This window comes from Rhopalosiphum maidis, chromosome 2 (genome assembly GCF_003676215.2).
Source record: "Rhopalosiphum maidis isolate BTI-1 chromosome 2, ASM367621v3, whole genome shotgun sequence".
NCBI classification, from domain to species: Eukaryota; Metazoa; Arthropoda; class Insecta; order Hemiptera; family Aphididae; genus Rhopalosiphum; species Rhopalosiphum maidis.
In genome coordinates, this window is record NC_040878.1 from 73,039,547 (window position 1) to 73,057,495 (window position 17,949).

The following is a 17,949-nucleotide window of genomic DNA, read 5'->3' on the forward strand; positions in this document are numbered from 1 at the left end:
AATCCAATGGACCCACTGTCACATGTTCGAAAGAATAAAAATAAAACATTGGAGTAAGAAAGAAAAGAGTAAAAAAAAAAATAAAAATAGTGAGAAAGGTTTCGCGCCATCAACGTTCTTAATACAAATGTCGTATTCGTTTCTAGACTTATCCGATACCGAAATATAGTATAGGAGCTTTTATTACGCGATAAAATAAAAATGAATTATAAGATAGTTTTTTTTCAGTATAATTATTGCTTAAGTATTGTTTCTGTCACAAATTTTTCCACAATACATCGTGGCAATTAAAAATAAATGTGATATTATTTGAATACTAAAAATCTGAAAACTCTATAGAGGACACTTCAAGACAGCTTATATTACAATAAACTATTTGTGTACAATACATTTTACATAAACATATTTTTAACCATAAACAAATTCGTGTAGTTAGATTGTTTTGTAATGCACAGACTAAATTATTATAAATTTTCATTTGATGAAATTTTGTCTGTGAAATTTTTTCACTCAGAACTAGTATAATTAAGTATTGGTTCTAATTCTATAGCTGATTAATGTTGTAAATAAAGTAATTCATTTAAAAAATGAAAATAATAAAATATGTATTTAATCCATATAAATTAGTCAAAATCCGTTTGTTGATTGTATATTGAATTTATTTATTTTTACTACATTTCAAAATATGTAGAATTTATTTTTATCTATAATATTTTATCCTTGCTTATCAAAAATCCAAAAAAAAACCTTATTATTATTCTGTTTTATAGCTAAAAATTGATATTTTTTTGTGTTCACCTACCGTTTCAAAATTGTTGATACGAATACACACACTTTATTAGTTCTAACACTTAAATTATACTTTTAGTTTTTACAACAGACTTATAAGAACAATATACATTTATTAAATTTTCAAATGTCACTCATATTAACAGAAGTCAGTACATACATTTTTTTATCATTTTTCAAGTCACTTTCTGAATACTTCTTAAAACAAATATTTTATTTATATTCAAACAATTCAAAAATCTGTTTCAACATAATAAATTCTTTTAATTGTTGACTCATAAGGAATAAACGATTATGTTTATTACAACGTTGAAAGTGTAGGTGTATTTATTTATAACATATTATAAATACTAAAAAATTAATAAATTAACATCAAACTGCATAAATTATATAGCTTCAGCGTCTGGGTTTATCCCCTTCTCGATGTATGATTAAGTGTATTACAATTTTAATCAACAATTAAAGAACATTTATTTCCCATAATTCATGTTTTGGCAAATATAAGCTAATTGAAATAAACTATTCTAATTGAAACTAAATTAATATTGTATTTTATAAAATACAGTGGAAGTATCATGCATTTTTAGCCTACTAAAATTATTTATTTGTTATTTCGACGTTTTTAAGAAAAAAAATAGGTTAAGTGTAAATGGCTTATGAGTGTGATACAAAAAAAAGAATTGAAAAATGGTAAATGGTTACACGTAAACGACAAAGTTGGCTGTCATAGAAGTATTGTCATGTATAAAATATTCCAAAATATATTTTAGCTGCATTTTATCACGATTATATTATTATTATCGTTGATGGAGAACTTGAAGAACCTATGTTAAATTCCAAACTCAATAAAAAAAAAAAAAAACTCAGACCATTATATTACATCATGTACATCATATCTTTTAATCTTTCGATAAAAAAAAAAAATAGGCGATGATAAAATATATATTCAAAAATAAAATACCATTCGGCATTCATCAAACAAAATATACTACTCAACACTTATTTCAGCATCATGAATCACAGTTGTGATGAGCAATAAATATAATTTACTGGATATACAAATTAAAAACTTGTTAATAAATTTAATATCTATAAGACAGTATACGAATAGTAATTTGAGTAGGTAGTTAATTATTTATTATATTTTATTTGAATAAAGTAAATTAATGCTATCAAAAAATGTATCATTAATATTATCACTCGAATGCATTATTGTTGATATTAGCAGTTATATTTTCATTCATGACAAAGTACGTATGAGTACTTTATAATTTTTTTTTCAATTATGAGTTCCATATAAAATATTAAGATCACGATGATTTTTGTCAGTACGTTTGAATGGTTCATGTTATTTATATATTAAATATCAATACAGTTTTTTTATTTTTAGATGTTTAAGATATGGAAAGTTTTCTGAATGAATTAGATGATTGATAGAACTAATTAAGTGCTATTTTGAAAAAATATACGCGAATTTCTCTCGTGGCTTATTGTTCTGTCTGCCTTTATAATTTATAATTGTGATAAAAATGATTATTTAAAAATAGCAAAGCCCGTGTAACTTAAATATTTTTATATTTAATAAATTAAATATTTTCGTAATATTATTTTAATCTTTTATTTCTGTTATTAATTAGTGTAAAAAAATGTATTAGCGAGAAGATTTTTGATTATAAAATAGAGTTTAACTTAAAGGGAAATCCACGTTTGAAATAAATTACAACCCTATTTTGGGTACTCTGTAAAATGTGAAACTAAATAGCAATCTATAACAGTGTTAATTTAGTTTTGATGAATGATGCAATAGATTCCACAGACATTTTATTTGGATCTCGCTCTATAAAAACGTATTTATCTTTATATTATTATTATTTGTACCAGAATATTTATGTCCATATGGCTAACGTATACCACTTTGCCTTTTAAATTTGGGCAATTCAAAATAAAATAATTTAAATGTTATTTTTTATTAAAATTCCTGGCCCTTCCAAATGAGTGCGGGTAATGTGATCCATTAATAATACAAACAAAAAAGTAAAAATGAATGTTATTTATACTAATAAATAATAAAATATTATAATTGATAGCATGTATGTTGTGTATAGATTTTAGATGCATAAAAATAATGTACATTTATCAATTTAAATCCATGTTTTTTTTTTTTTGAAAAAACAAAGCAAATTAATATGTGTGATAAAATTGATAGTATTTTTATACAAAAGTATCTAGGTATATTACAATTATGCTAATTTTATTTATTTATTTTTAATTAATTTTTGAACAATACGGTAACCAAAGGTTATCTAAAAGAGCGAAATGCAATTTAATATCTTATAATTGTATATTAAAATTGACAAGTTCAGTAATAAAACGAATCAACAATCATCTATATTAAAAATTTAGTGACTAAAATATTGTTGTAATGTGAATAGTAGATAAACAATAGTGAATATATCAGTAACGTAAATAGAATTTATTTTTAAAGTTAAATGAATCTAAAGTTGTAGAGGAATACCTAAATACAAACTTTAATTGTAAAATTTTAAAATTTTAAATAATGATGAATTGGTACAAAAACTTTCTAAATAATTCGAATAAATTAATGTGTAAGTTTATAATGATAACAACGGTTGAGTGATAACATATTACCAAATAGACGAAAAATATTTGAGAAAAACTTCTTTAATACTAAAAATAAATATATAAAATTAAATACAAACGCATATATATATTAGATGGTACCTAATTTTCTTAAAATAAATAAAACATACATGCGCTGTAAAAGAATAATTAAAAAAAAAATAATTAGGTAAAATTTTTTTAAATAATTTATTAAAAATATTATTTTCATTTAACAATTACATTAGAACTTTATTTCTACTCGTTTGCTTTCCATTTTTGACATAGGTTATAATGTACGATTAAAATTTTTTTTTTATTTTATCCATTCTTAAAAGAACGCCACACACTTATTGAACTACACATCCACTTTTAAAGGTATTTGACGTAGTAAACTCTAATGGCATAATGAGAAATATGAAAATTAAAAATCTTAAATATATTAAATACTATTTGAAAGTAAGTTACACTTATTGTTGCTTAAGATAATTATTATAAAAAAAACATCATGCTCGAAAAACAATCACTTAAGCATAATTGAGAAATCAAATATATACTCAATAAAAAAGAATATATTTTATTTTTCGTAACGTTTGTATTATTATTTTATTTTATTTTATTTATTTGTATTATTTATATAAAAATAGTAATTATAGTTTTGAAATTCGGTAGTTTAATGTCTTTTTTAACTTAACTAACTTTTTTTTTATAAAAACTTTAAAAAAACCGGTATGACACTGCAAATATTCTTTATTGGCTCTTTTTTACACGAAATGGTTTTAACAAACATTTTACGGGTGTATGGCGTCATCTAGTATGTCTTTTAGAAAATATATTTTTATTTTTGATTCTAAGCAAAGCGGTGAATCTATTGATTTTACAATGATGTGTGTGTGTTATTTTTTTATGTCTATCGTCGCCTTTTGGAGCAATAACAATTCTTCATTTTTAAACTTTGAGTGAGGTTTTTGGTAGCAAATTAAATTTATTTGATAGTTTGGGGATTTAAAAAAGAAAGCCAGAGTACTTTTAAAAATTATTATAGTTTATACACGGGAGAGTTTTTCAAAATATGTTGACTCTTTTTTTAAATATTTATGTACATTTATAATTTCGGATTTTTTTTTTCGTTTTTTCTATAAATGTTAATAAAATGTTTTTTGCTCCGTCATAATGTTTGGAAATTTAATACATGAGAGGTTTCTCATAGCTCAAGTGTAAATAATTTTTTATCTGAATCGTTTTTGTTATTTAAACTATTTCAAATTATATTTAAATAGAATTTTAATAATACCGATATTTATAACTTCGTATTTTGATAACTTAATTAGAAATTATTTAAATTAGGTCACAAAATTATGATTCAAAAATTCCAGTATCATTCAACTATACCTAATATCCCAGATAAATTCATTATTAAATATAACAACAATAATTTTTAGAATAAATGCGTATACAATGATACATTAATAGTTTTAAAGGTTATTCTTATTAGAAATTCAGAAATGTACTACCTATAAGATGTTTGATAATAGAAATATTAATTTAAAGTAAAATATTTCAATAGTTTTACTCTCTATATACTTCACTTTGAATCTTAGAGTATAAATCGATTGATTTACGTACTTTGTACACACTAAATACTGGAAATGGCCTTCGGGGATGAAAAATTACAGATTTTGGCAATTGCTTCATAGCAGGCTTGCGTGTACGCTCCCCGGATTTTATCTACAGCCAATAAACTACTTACCTTGTGTCGAGAGTTTCGAAAAGTTGTATACAATGTGATACATAAGTGTTCACAAACACAATTTTTTTTTTACATTAATCATTGAAAAACAACACATATTTAAAAAAAAAGAAATACAACTTTATCGTTAACATTTGATTTTTTTTTTTTAATTTTTACCTTTTTTATGTACAATATGCATTTATAATTTTGCATTCCATAGAAAAATATTTTCGAGGTACTACATCAATATCAAGTTTTTAACCAGTTTATTAATTTTTTAGTAGGATATATTTATATATAAAATATAAAATATAAAATATTTTGATAATCGGATTAGAGTGAGAGAGTAAATTGCACAGATGTACCCCATAATAAATGTATTCTCTATTTCATTTATCCAAGCTTTGAATATTATGAACTAATATTAATTACTCGTTAGAAATCTTATTTGTATGTATTAAAGTACTCTGAAAATATTCCCCATCAAAAAAATTAATTAAAATGTATGTAATAATTCAAAAAATGTATAACTTAAAATAATGAAAATATAATTTTTATTTTAATAATGCTGTTTTATAATCACTCAAAGTTGTATTTGATATTATGAAATTATGTTATAAGATTCACCCTGTAGATACTATATAGGCGGATACTTATGAAACGTTGCAGAGAAACGAAAACCAAATAAACTTAACGTATGTACTATCCGGAAAATATTGCCAATATACTCACTCTTACTTCCTACTCAGATCTCGTTGCATTTTCGGGAAAGATTATTATCCATAAAAAGCTGTAAAATATATTTTTATAAGTTTTGATCGTTTTTGATTTTTATTATCTATCCCATTATTGGTTTTTATTCACACCTAGAAGCTGGAGAGAAAATTGTTCAAAATATTTGACAAGTAAAATCGGTGATAATATTCATCTATGCAATAATATAATTATCTATAGGTACCATACACTGGATTTGAATATGATAATATATTGATATTTTATTAAAAACAATTATATATTTATTTGAACATTTTTTGGAAATTTTAAGCCATATTATTCACACATAAATAACAGTTAAATATCGAATTGCAACAATTTTTTAATTATTTACATTGTTGTATAGATTTTTTTTATAATTTAATAGCAACTAAACATTCTCTTTCCGTCCAAAATTACTTTTTAATTTATCCAGTTACTTTTGTTTTACTGTCTATAATTACATAATAAATAAATTATAATTTATAAAAGACTCACTTTATCGCATTTTTAATAATAAAATGTTATTTAGGTTTCTGTCTTTTCTTAATATTCATTCAATAAGCGAATCCTTAATGAAATGCAAGTCATTAGACGTGATATTTTAAGCTTATTCCACATCGTTTACAGTATTTTCCTTCGTATTCAGTCAGATGTAGAGAATTTCAGTAACATTTATTTCAATTTTATTAGCAATTGCATTAATATTTGGTCTGAGAATTATACTGTCAAAAGAATTCTTTTGTATAGTCAAATACAAAGATTTATCTACAGATGAATTAAATGTAAATTAAAATTCAGTATAATTTTTATATTAAACAGCCATTTTAAATAAAATATAATTTAAAAGATTATAATTGTATTTTAAATTTTGATTTAATAAATGTAGTCAATAATATAATAAATATTAATATATGTATTACCTTAGGTTGTTGTTGGATTTATGCAAAATCATTTTTTTCTGTATAATTATAAAACATGTGCACCTATGCGATCTACTAATCTTAGCTAATAATAAATACATTATTTTCCCACTGAGTAAGCCGTTTCTTATATATAAAAGCGCATTGCATTAATATAAAGATGAATTACCTGCTGAATAGCTCAATGTTGAAAAATACGTATTCTCCACTATCAATCATGTTGAGTTCTTCAGCGGCCAACAGTATTTCCCTGACTGTTAACGGATTGGCACACACCACCATAACTGAAACAGAAAATAGTTTTGAAAATTCAAACTATGGTTGAAAATCCGCTTCCGGGTGGTTGTATGTGTACAATGAAATGCTGTTACTGCTGTCAAAAAGAGTAGGTAGTTGTTTATTATTATTGAAAAGCGTAGATTTTTTTTTTATTATTCCGCTGGTTGGTTTATTTAATAAATTGTATGCGTTTAAAATGCAATAAAAAACACTATACGGAGCATAATATCTATGTCATATACTCGAGGCGTATAATATAGTATTATTTTCATTTGGTAGCGAAACTAGATTGCCCAAGGCCGGTGAATAGAACTCCCAGAGCCCCACTAAGATTTTTTATTAAAATGTATTTTTAACACCATAATTTCTAAAATGTCTATAATAATATGTACATCGTACACTAAAAATTATAATAAATAACCCATATTATAGAATATGTATTTTATGTATATTTTACTAATTATTATACATGCAAAAGTCATTTTTTTCTCTTATTATAATTCTCTATTTTGCTTTAAACCCTATAAATTAAATATTTTTATCTATCTATCGTAAATTGACAAAAAAAAAATATGATTTAAAAGAAAAATTATATTAGGATATTTTTGTTTTTTTTTTTTGACAACTATCAACATCTTCAAATGTACATATAAAATTACAAAATAATCGTAGACTACAAAAGTGCGTCATTTAATCAGTTTGCTAGGGATGATATACATATCATATACGCCATAAAAAAAATGCATAAGTATTGAAAAATAATTACTAAAAATACTAATATATATATTAAAAACTAATATTTAATTAAAAATTGAATTATTTTTTTAATTTTAAAAAGAGCGCACAAAAGTATAAAAAAAAAGAAGTCATTAGGTAGGTACTTGAATTAAAAGGGCTGTAGATTAAACATAAAAATACATCTTTGTAAAACAGTCATACTCCAACGACACGCGCGCCCATTGCTAATTTATTTGAGTTGTAACATCATACACATACTAATAAAAACAAACTAATTTTTACTATCATTAATATGAACTTTTAATTTTAAATCAGGGACTATATCTTTTTTCCTTCCAATCTTTGTCATCGTTATTCTATAGGTAGGTAGTTTAACTAAATATTTGAGAAAAAATTGTATCACATATGGATACGTCTATTTTAAATTTAATTCTATACGTGAACACTGAACACTAAATACGGTAGTTTGTTTTAAAATGTAAAACTAAAGAACAAAAATGACCATTACCAGATTCGTTAATTATTATTATTTGAAAAATAAGTTTAAAAACAAGTATAATGTGAAATAATAAAATTACTGTCTTTTATAATTTTTACAAACTAGTTGAATAATGCAAAAAAATCTCATGATATAGCACCTTTTCACTTACAGTTTCCACTCGTATCTCGTAAAACAACCAATGCATACATATTTATGATTTTGTAAATAAAACACAATAGTCGGTATTTGTTAGCTACATAAAGAAATGAACCAAAACCGTGTTGTGTTCTGACTATAAAAAAAAAAGTAATGACTCATTACTAATGAGTAATACCAATTTATTATAATTGTGAAGAAGTACACGTTATCATAATATAATATCAGATATTGCAATAGAAACATGTAGACTATAGTCGTAGACCTAATAGTATAAGGTCTATGGTTATAATATATATATGTAGATAATAAATATCAAACAACCACAAACTAAGATTTATCTATAGTATATCTTAGTTCGTGCAAACAACTATATAGACATAGATAATAATTATACTTTTATCGGTATAGATATACTAAATATTATCGTTGAAGCAATAGAATCTTGATGGCCAAATAACTACACTCTAAATATTCAAAGGGTTTTCAATTTATAAACGCTGATACACAAAAACACGTCATACCTCTCCCATTTTAGATTCTGAGCGAAGTGATAAATGTATTAATTTTACAACTATGTGCGTTTTTTTTTATAAAAAACACTTTAGTTTTCAAATTCAAGAATGGTTTTGAATAAAAAATTGAATAATTTTGTACTTAAAGGGGAAAAAATTAAAAATTCTAATTTTTTTGTTTAACTCGAAAACGAATGAACTAACACAAATGTTTATATGGCAATTTACTATGCATGATAAAATTTAAAAAATACTTCCAATCATATTAAGTTATTTAAAGACATTTGAAATTTAAAGTTATTTTAGTTTAACATATAAATTTTGATAAAAAATTTCACTTGTTCAAAAAAATTTTAAATTAAATATAAGATTCCACATAAATTGTTTTTATAGACATAAAAAAATATTAAAATTCATTCATAGTCGAAATTTGTTTTTATAAGAAGTTGATTTTAGAATTTGAGAAAATTTGCCAAATTCACAAAACTTTAAAAAATTTTTCGAAATTGAAAATGCATATAATATATATATATATATTATTTTTTTTATGGCTAAAACTTGGAAATTTAATATTATTTTCCTCATAACTAGCTTATACTAAAACCAAAAATCTAAAAAAATTATATAAGCATAATTTTTTTTTTTATAGACATTTTAAATTTTGATAAAATTACATATTTAAACTATGTGCTTATAAAAAACGATATTCATTATTTTTGTCATAGTTCAAAAACATCGTTCATGGAACATACAATTATTATGAGCAGTATTATATTTTATACACATAATAATATTTTGAAATGCAATATCAACAACATCATTAATATCATTAACAAAATTAATGACACTTACTGTATTACTAATATTTAAATAAAATACTTTACTTTATAGAAATATCAAAAAACATAACATAAAATATACTTAGTGATATAGACCACATCCATTCAAAATCGTTTTCGCGTGCAATTAAGATTGCACATATCCATTAAAGTTATCCAACACTTGTCGTACAGTGAAGTGCACTTCTCCACCGTTTTTTTTTTTTCATGCAGTAATAATAAAGCGTGATAAAAATAAATTATTTAAGTGGTCACTCATTCGATTCCTTTAAATATTTGAGACCTTTGGAAAGTGTCACATGTACGTAATACCAAAGTTCCACCAAAAGCTGCAGCTATATTACATTGAGTATTATACCAATTAAAAACATGCAAGATTTGTTTTCATCGTTAACATATATATTGAGATTATACCGTGTATATTTTATTTATTATACTCGTATTTTTATCTTAATTAATAAAACAATGATTGAATGAAAAATATTCCAACATGTTAGCTGATAGATATAACTACAGTATCGTCATTAAAAATCATGGTTAAATAACATAACTACTGAAGGTGACAGGTAAGTATATTGTAAAGAGGATTTAACACGTCGTTCACGTACAAGCACATAAGGTGCTACTTTACAAAGTTTTTCCTGACAAAATCAGAGACATTTAAAAGTGCTATATTTCGGAAAGTATACAATTCCTCGCATAAGTGATTCTTAAAAGTTTTCAAGCTTACATTGTACAGTCAACATATTTTAAATCTATACACAACAGCTAAAGGACTATAGATCTTTTTATAGAATTTCTAATATATATAAAAGTAGTAAAAACAAAACAGTTGGACAAGCTTATATAATGAATTTGATTCAAAACCCTTTGTAGACCATTCAATATAATTATTCTGAAAACCACTATTTTAAAGTTGTTTTTTTTTTCAAATAAAACATTGTATAATTGGAAATCTATACTTTCGTTAACTCGTAATTTTTAATCAATTTTTGATTAACAAACATTTTTATTTAACTTAGTTATATGTTTCTGTAAACATTACTTTATTTTAATTAAGCTTTAAACGATATGGCCAAGCAAATTATTTTTTTTAATCGAATGTTTTAAAAAAAAAAATAAGTTTTCTTTTATCAAATTAAAAACATTAAACTAAACAAATAATTTATGAATTAAAGTTCTATCCCAAAGTTTTTTGAAAGTAACATTTTAAACATTTAAGGTATGCAAATACAATTCAATGTATGGTAACCATGATTTGATTAAAGTATTTGATTTCTTAGCTATTAATATTATAATAACAATGTATTTAAATATTCTCGATAAAATATGTTGGACAAGATTGGTTTTGTCGTTCAAACTGGTATTATACTCATGTCGGCTAAGTTGTTGAATATTAAGTGCAAATTTAGTTCTTCGAACGTGAAATTAACGGTAGAAAATTGAAGTGAAAATACAATATATAGCTAGGTTACCTATCTATCAACCTACCCCACCACGAGTATAATAATACCCTAGACGATGCTTTACGACGCTAATCTAACCGGCGTGATAATTGAGTTTGACCCATACTGCTTTAAATTAGTAGGTAAATCATCGGGGGATGTGATATTCATATTTTTTTGACATCGACCCTTTATACAATATCGTTTAAATACATCCAGTAGTCTGTTCACGACAATATAACAGTTACTTAGCTAAGTGTTCCTGACAGGAGCGACCGAGCTATAATGAACTAATTCGTCGACCCTTACCTCGTTTACCGGACGGAACTCACTTCAAATTAAGCGACCCATAGTCACTTAACAGACGTAATATTATAATGTATATATTATAAACAATGCAATTATTATCTTAGAGCGTCATAATAATAATAATGTGTGTAGTAAAACGATCGAATTTCCTAAATTGCACTCTTAGACGAATAAATCTTAAAACATTTGACAATATGTGTACTACACGTCTTATATTCTATTGAGTACAAATTTTATCATGAGGACATTAACTAGTCTTAAAGTTAATGTTTATCGTTCAACCATCAAATCCAATTAAACACAATGATTATAGTTGAATGAATTACGACACGTGATCGCTACAATTATTACACTTTATGCATCTTCAAACGGTTTACACTTATCCCCGTCTTCCGTGTTGCACAAAACAATTCAGACGTTTGAAACGCACTTAATTAAATGCTCTCGCAAGTATCATAAGAACATGAATTAGACGACCTGTGTGACAAACGACTTTGTGTATAATGTATACATATATACTTGACTTATATTTTATGTATTCAAATGGTTTCAACCCAACATATATACTAATGTATGTTTACCTACTGCGTCATCTTGACTTTGTTAACGCATTTTAAGAAAATTTACCTATATATTAAGTTAGTACAAACATATTATATAAATTATAAGAGAACAAAAATAAATAAATACAATTTCTGCAACATTTAACAAACATTATTTACAAAAATAAAACGCTCTCAACCGTGTTTTAACTATTTATTATTATCATAATATTCTACTATAGTGTTTACTCTAAGATAGTAAAAAGGCCCCAATTTGTTGAGTATGCGGAACTTAGTTATAGCAATGTGTTGCTGAAATTGCGTATATTATAAAATGCATATTTGTACCTAATAATATCAGTTGTTTAAACAGTTTTAAACCATTAACATATATACCAAGTATATCCTCTATTTATTTATACATTTTGAGAAAATTAACTCAATTTCCACGTTATTCCAATATTCACAATTAAGCTAAACATTTTAAATTTTATCTACAAATATAAAACTAACTTGTAATGTTTTATCATTAAACTTCCAATTATATTCCAGTATAATATTTTTAAAACATTTTAAAATTGAAAATAACAATAATATATTTAAAATTCCAAAAATATAAAATATTTAATATCTATCGTTAGAGATACCTATGAAAGGCGACCTCGAATAATAGTGGAATCTAATTTTTAGTCACGTTCTGGCTATATCTTCATTGAAATAAAATATAACACAATTCTTGTATCAAGTAGTATTATAAATACCCACCAAATAATAAAATAAATATTAAAAAGACTCGTAATCCATGCATATTCCATATACTTATTATTATATTATTGCTTATTGGAATGACATAGTTTTATATTAATGTTATTAGAATAATTAAACAAAGGGCTTAATGTATTATGTATTACCTTCTAATTAATGTTCAATAACAGTTTTACATTGAAAACTATATACAACAAAAACTTAAATCAATATAATATTACCTTCACAAGCCGACTTCGCAAAGTACACCCAATTTCAACGTGGTATTCAATTATTTTATAAACGTTCTAAATACTGTTAAGTGTTGACATTATAACATCAAAGTAATACAATTTTAAATCTTTGTTAGACATAAAACAATTTATTATTATTATTATTCAAAATAAATGTTCATAAACGTATAAATAATATAAATACAAATCGTATTTTGCCACGAAATTAAATTATTATTAATATTGTTGTTTGTATTGACGAAATTAGTTTTCGCATTTTAATAATATAATTATAGGATTTTAAACCATCAATAGTAATATATTATAAAAAAAGATCTTTTAATAAAAATAAAATATATTGAATATGTCATACGATTTTAGTATATCATCATTACTACCTACCTACTTAAATTGTGTTATATAATATACTGTTGAGTACAGAATAAAATAAATATCTAGTAAATAAAATTCACATATCTAGATAAAGTATTATGTTATAATTCGACATAATTATTACATGAATGCTTCATGTAATAAAAACAATAAATACACACGTTATAATTAATCCTGCATGCATGTAAGAAATTTGATAGTTATTTTTATTTTTATTTTCCATTGGTGATAAACTGATAACTGATAATAGATATATTTTTTTTTTACATTAATTGTGGCTTCTTAGTGCTTCTCCTGCTACTATTTGACTAAATAGTTATATTGGTTAAATATGAATACAATATTAATTATTCAATTGCAAGATTATTTTAAGAAAAAAATTATTTTTTTATTTTTGTTAAAAGTATAATAGTTAAATAATGAACTTTTGATAATTTAAAAATGTATGAAATAATTTCATATACCTGATATACTGATAAATTATAATTAACCATAATAAATTGAGCTCTATAGCTATTTTTTTAATTCTATAATATTTTCAGTTTAATAATTTATTTATTTTAACATAACTTCTTCATAGTTTTTAAATATAAATATATTGTACAATGTATATTATCTTAAAATATATTTCCACGTATCTATAAGTTGAAAATATTTCTAAGAAATAGTTTGTTGACTCTGCTCAAATATAAGTAATCTTTTTTTTCTTTTAATTCATTAAGAAACTTTTCATATCTTAGATTATATTTTGTGGAATTTGTACTAAAATTATATTTAGAAATTATTGAACTTCCATTGTAATTCTTTATACGATCTGATATGATCATCTTACTGTGATACAATTGAAGTTTATCTTTTGAAGTTTTGAACTTCACTTTTATTATTAATATGAAACACTTAAACATTTACTTAAAATAAGATTTTTCAATAAAACCAATAAAATATATAAATCAAATTATTTAAGAAAAGTTCAAGGATAAATATTAATAATTAGGTGGCAGATATTAGATAATATCTGCTATGAAATATAAGATTATTTATTGCCAACATTTAGAAACAATTGTACATTAATTCTCGGGTTACCCCATATATTGAAGGTAATTCATGTACGGCTGTAGTTATTCATTGACGGGTATTTTGATGTAAAAAGCTTATACAATGAGAAACTATAATTTGTTGGTACATAATACAACATTATATACAGGGGCATACGAGATCTATAATGTTCATAACATAAAATAATAATATTACAACGTTTGTAGATCATTATATTAATTTATAATCAAATTCCGCTTTTATGTTACCTACTGTTTTATAACTTACAAGTATATCCACCGTGTGTAATTCATTATAAATCGTGAACAGAGTTCCGAGTTGAAAATTAACGTTCCGGTAAGGGAATTAATTTACACATATGCAGCCGCTGTATAAATTGTTTTACGCTCGTTATAGATATAATGATACATTATAACATGCTATATTATATTTGTTGATATATTAATTTAACAATACGTGTTTTTTCAGATGTCACATTTACATTAAAAATACATTTTGTTCGAGTATTTTCGAAACAAATAAAGAACATCGTAATGTTTATTACGGTTATTGCAACTAAATGAATATTTATGAGGGCACATTAGTGTACGGTGTTTCAGCGCGAACGTATCAAATGCAAAATAAATACAATAAACACACTGTAGATTTGCGAGTTGCAATATAAGTACAATGAAATATTATAGAATATGATATTATAATATGGTTACATAGTATACTTAGGTATATATAAATGTATATATGCGAAGCGAGATAAGTGTAATTATTGTTAATAAAAGCCAATTATGATAATATTTATTGTTTATGTAAGATGCGCGTGAGTAGGTATAGGTATAATAAATGTCATTTTGATAACCACCCCTAAAAACGAATTTATCTCTCGGGGAAGCATTGTTGTTTGGTGTACCTATACAAATAGTGCCTTGGCCTTCGTTTAACGGTCCGGATGCGGAATAATTTCTTATCTGTATACATTCACTACTCCGTAATAATGATCATTATTCTTAAAACGAACCATAATAAGCTTCTCCCAAAAAACACACGCAGACAAAACTGAGAACTTTAGGTAATATCGCATTTAATGGTAATAAAAAGAAAAAATAATTAAAAACCAACTTTTTCATCACCCCTCACTTGGCGAACACAATTTAAACAGCTTTCGTTTGAAAACTGCGCACTATTGTCGATGTGTATTATGTATGCGTGCTTAAATAATACACTATGAATACGCATAAAAGAAGTCAAGTTATTTGAAATTTACACGTACTGCAACAGTGGTACAACCAAAGAACCAAAGAAAACCGGATATTCACCTCTCACAATGTGTTCATACAATTTTGAATTTATTCGAATTCGAATTTTCGGAATTTTTGTGTATACTTACTGAAATAGAGTATTTTCAAATAATTACAATCACATAACATTTATGACTAGTGTTCTGTGAAATAAAATCTCCTTTTTTAAAAAAAAGAGAACACTCCTTTTTTTTTTGTTTATTTAGAAACATGATTTTTTTTTTTTTAATAGGTACATTTTAGTTTGTGTAAATCGAAATTCGAATAAGTAGTTTTTGAGATACTTCACTTAATTCAGTAAAAATAAATAGTATAATATAATAATAAATAATAGGTTTAAAGATATGAGAATTGAGAATATATATGTATTATGCGTATACATAAATATAATTTAGGGTTGTCTTAAAATGTTGATAGTTATCTATTAATGATAATATTATAATTTTTTTTAATTGTTTTAGCAAGATATTTATTAGTAATTTATTATAAAATCACAATAAAAAAACTTTCAACTACCATAAAAAAAAAAAATGAAGATTGAATTGCAATAGGACCACACGTAATACACATCATGTACAATTATACATAACTAAATTTAAATACATAGTTGAAAATATGGTATTATATCTAATATCTGTACTAAACAATTTCAATAATTATAAATTTCTCGATTATAGCATAAAACAGAGGCGAGCGTGCTTGGTAAACCATTTAATACATTATAAGTTACGTCGGGTGAATCAAATTGTAAAGACTGTCTGTACCGTATATCGAGATATCTAGTTCGTATTTCATAGGATTACCCGTCGACAAACTTTTAACGTAGAGCACCATAGTACATACGTACATACATGTTAAACAGGTAAAAAATACACATACACTCGAAGTTCACGCTCTGTATTATAATATTATTCTGAACCGAGGCTGTTTCTTGTGTGCTCGTCTGAATTAAACTTTGTTGGCTGTTTGATTTTATGTAAATATAAATGATAAATATAGTTTTTTTATAGCCCGTAAAAGTACAAAACTTCACATTTTTATCATTATAGGTGTGTGGATATTCCGAGAAAACCATGTTTATCTCTTTATATTATTGTATTGAGGTTCCTTACCTACTGTTTTTTAATATACCTATCAGCTAATACGTATTTTACAGATATACGAAAGCCCGTTTGCGTGAACCATTTTCATGGTGCGTTATTATGATGACAAATGATGCATCAAAATATCAACAAGTTAAAAATCACAACAAGAATAAATAATACAACTGAGTCAGCAGTGGTGCCACTACCGGAGGTATGGGAGCTTCGAACACCGGAACCATCAATATTTATTGACTAGACTCGGCTAAAACAACAATTGCTCACTCCCCTATTAAATTACAAATGTCATAACAAACATCAAAACCGTAATATTCTAAGGAACAATAAAAAAAAATGTATAAATGTAAATGTATGAAAACAATTCTATGCATTATTCTAGCTCAATTATTTAATAGTAATAAAATAAAATTATCGAAAACATAATGTAGAAAAATACAAGCTTATTGTATTTTATCTACTATCTGGGTTCGATACTAATGTTTTATTGAATTATATTAATCTATAACTAATATGGTACAAATAATAATGTATTTCCAAAAAAAAAAAAAAATGTATGAGTTATACTAGCAACTAGCTATGCCTTTTTGACGTATAGGCAAGTAATATGGCAAAAACCTTATCATTAAGTAAAAAAAAAAAATCGTTCACGCTTCACTCTAAAAAGTTATTTAAACCGACCACTTATTATGTTAATCATAAAGGTATAGTTTGTAGTGTTTGTGCTTCACAGTGTTTATTTTGAATATTCCTTGAAGTAATTGTCTTAAAAAAAAAACCATGAAGATTTTAGGTACGTTATTAAAATTAATTAACAAGACCAAGTTTAATTAATTGATACTAAAATATGTATTTTGAACTACAAATACTCTAAAAAATTTATTTGACATTCCGGTAGAATTTTTTTTTATAAAGGTCGAAAAACTAATAAAGAATCTTGTATTTAATTTTCAAATCTTAAGTGTAAAATAAAATGTTTTTATTTATTTTTAATAGTGTTTACCATTATTA

At 24.4% G+C, this 17,949-nt stretch overlaps 1 protein-coding gene across 1 annotated transcript in view; it reads right to left on the minus strand.

Annotated features, from left to right (window-relative positions):
- Window positions 1–17,949, minus strand: part of LOC113555129 (atrial natriuretic peptide receptor 1) — a 275,973-nt gene that overhangs the window by 173,291 nt on the left and 84,733 nt on the right. The window contains exon 4 of the mRNA XM_026959465.1: window positions 6,986–7,100. Coding sequence (XP_026815266.1) covers window positions 6,986–7,100 — 115 coding nt within the window. The remainder of the gene's footprint in view (window positions 1–6,985; window positions 7,101–17,949) is intronic.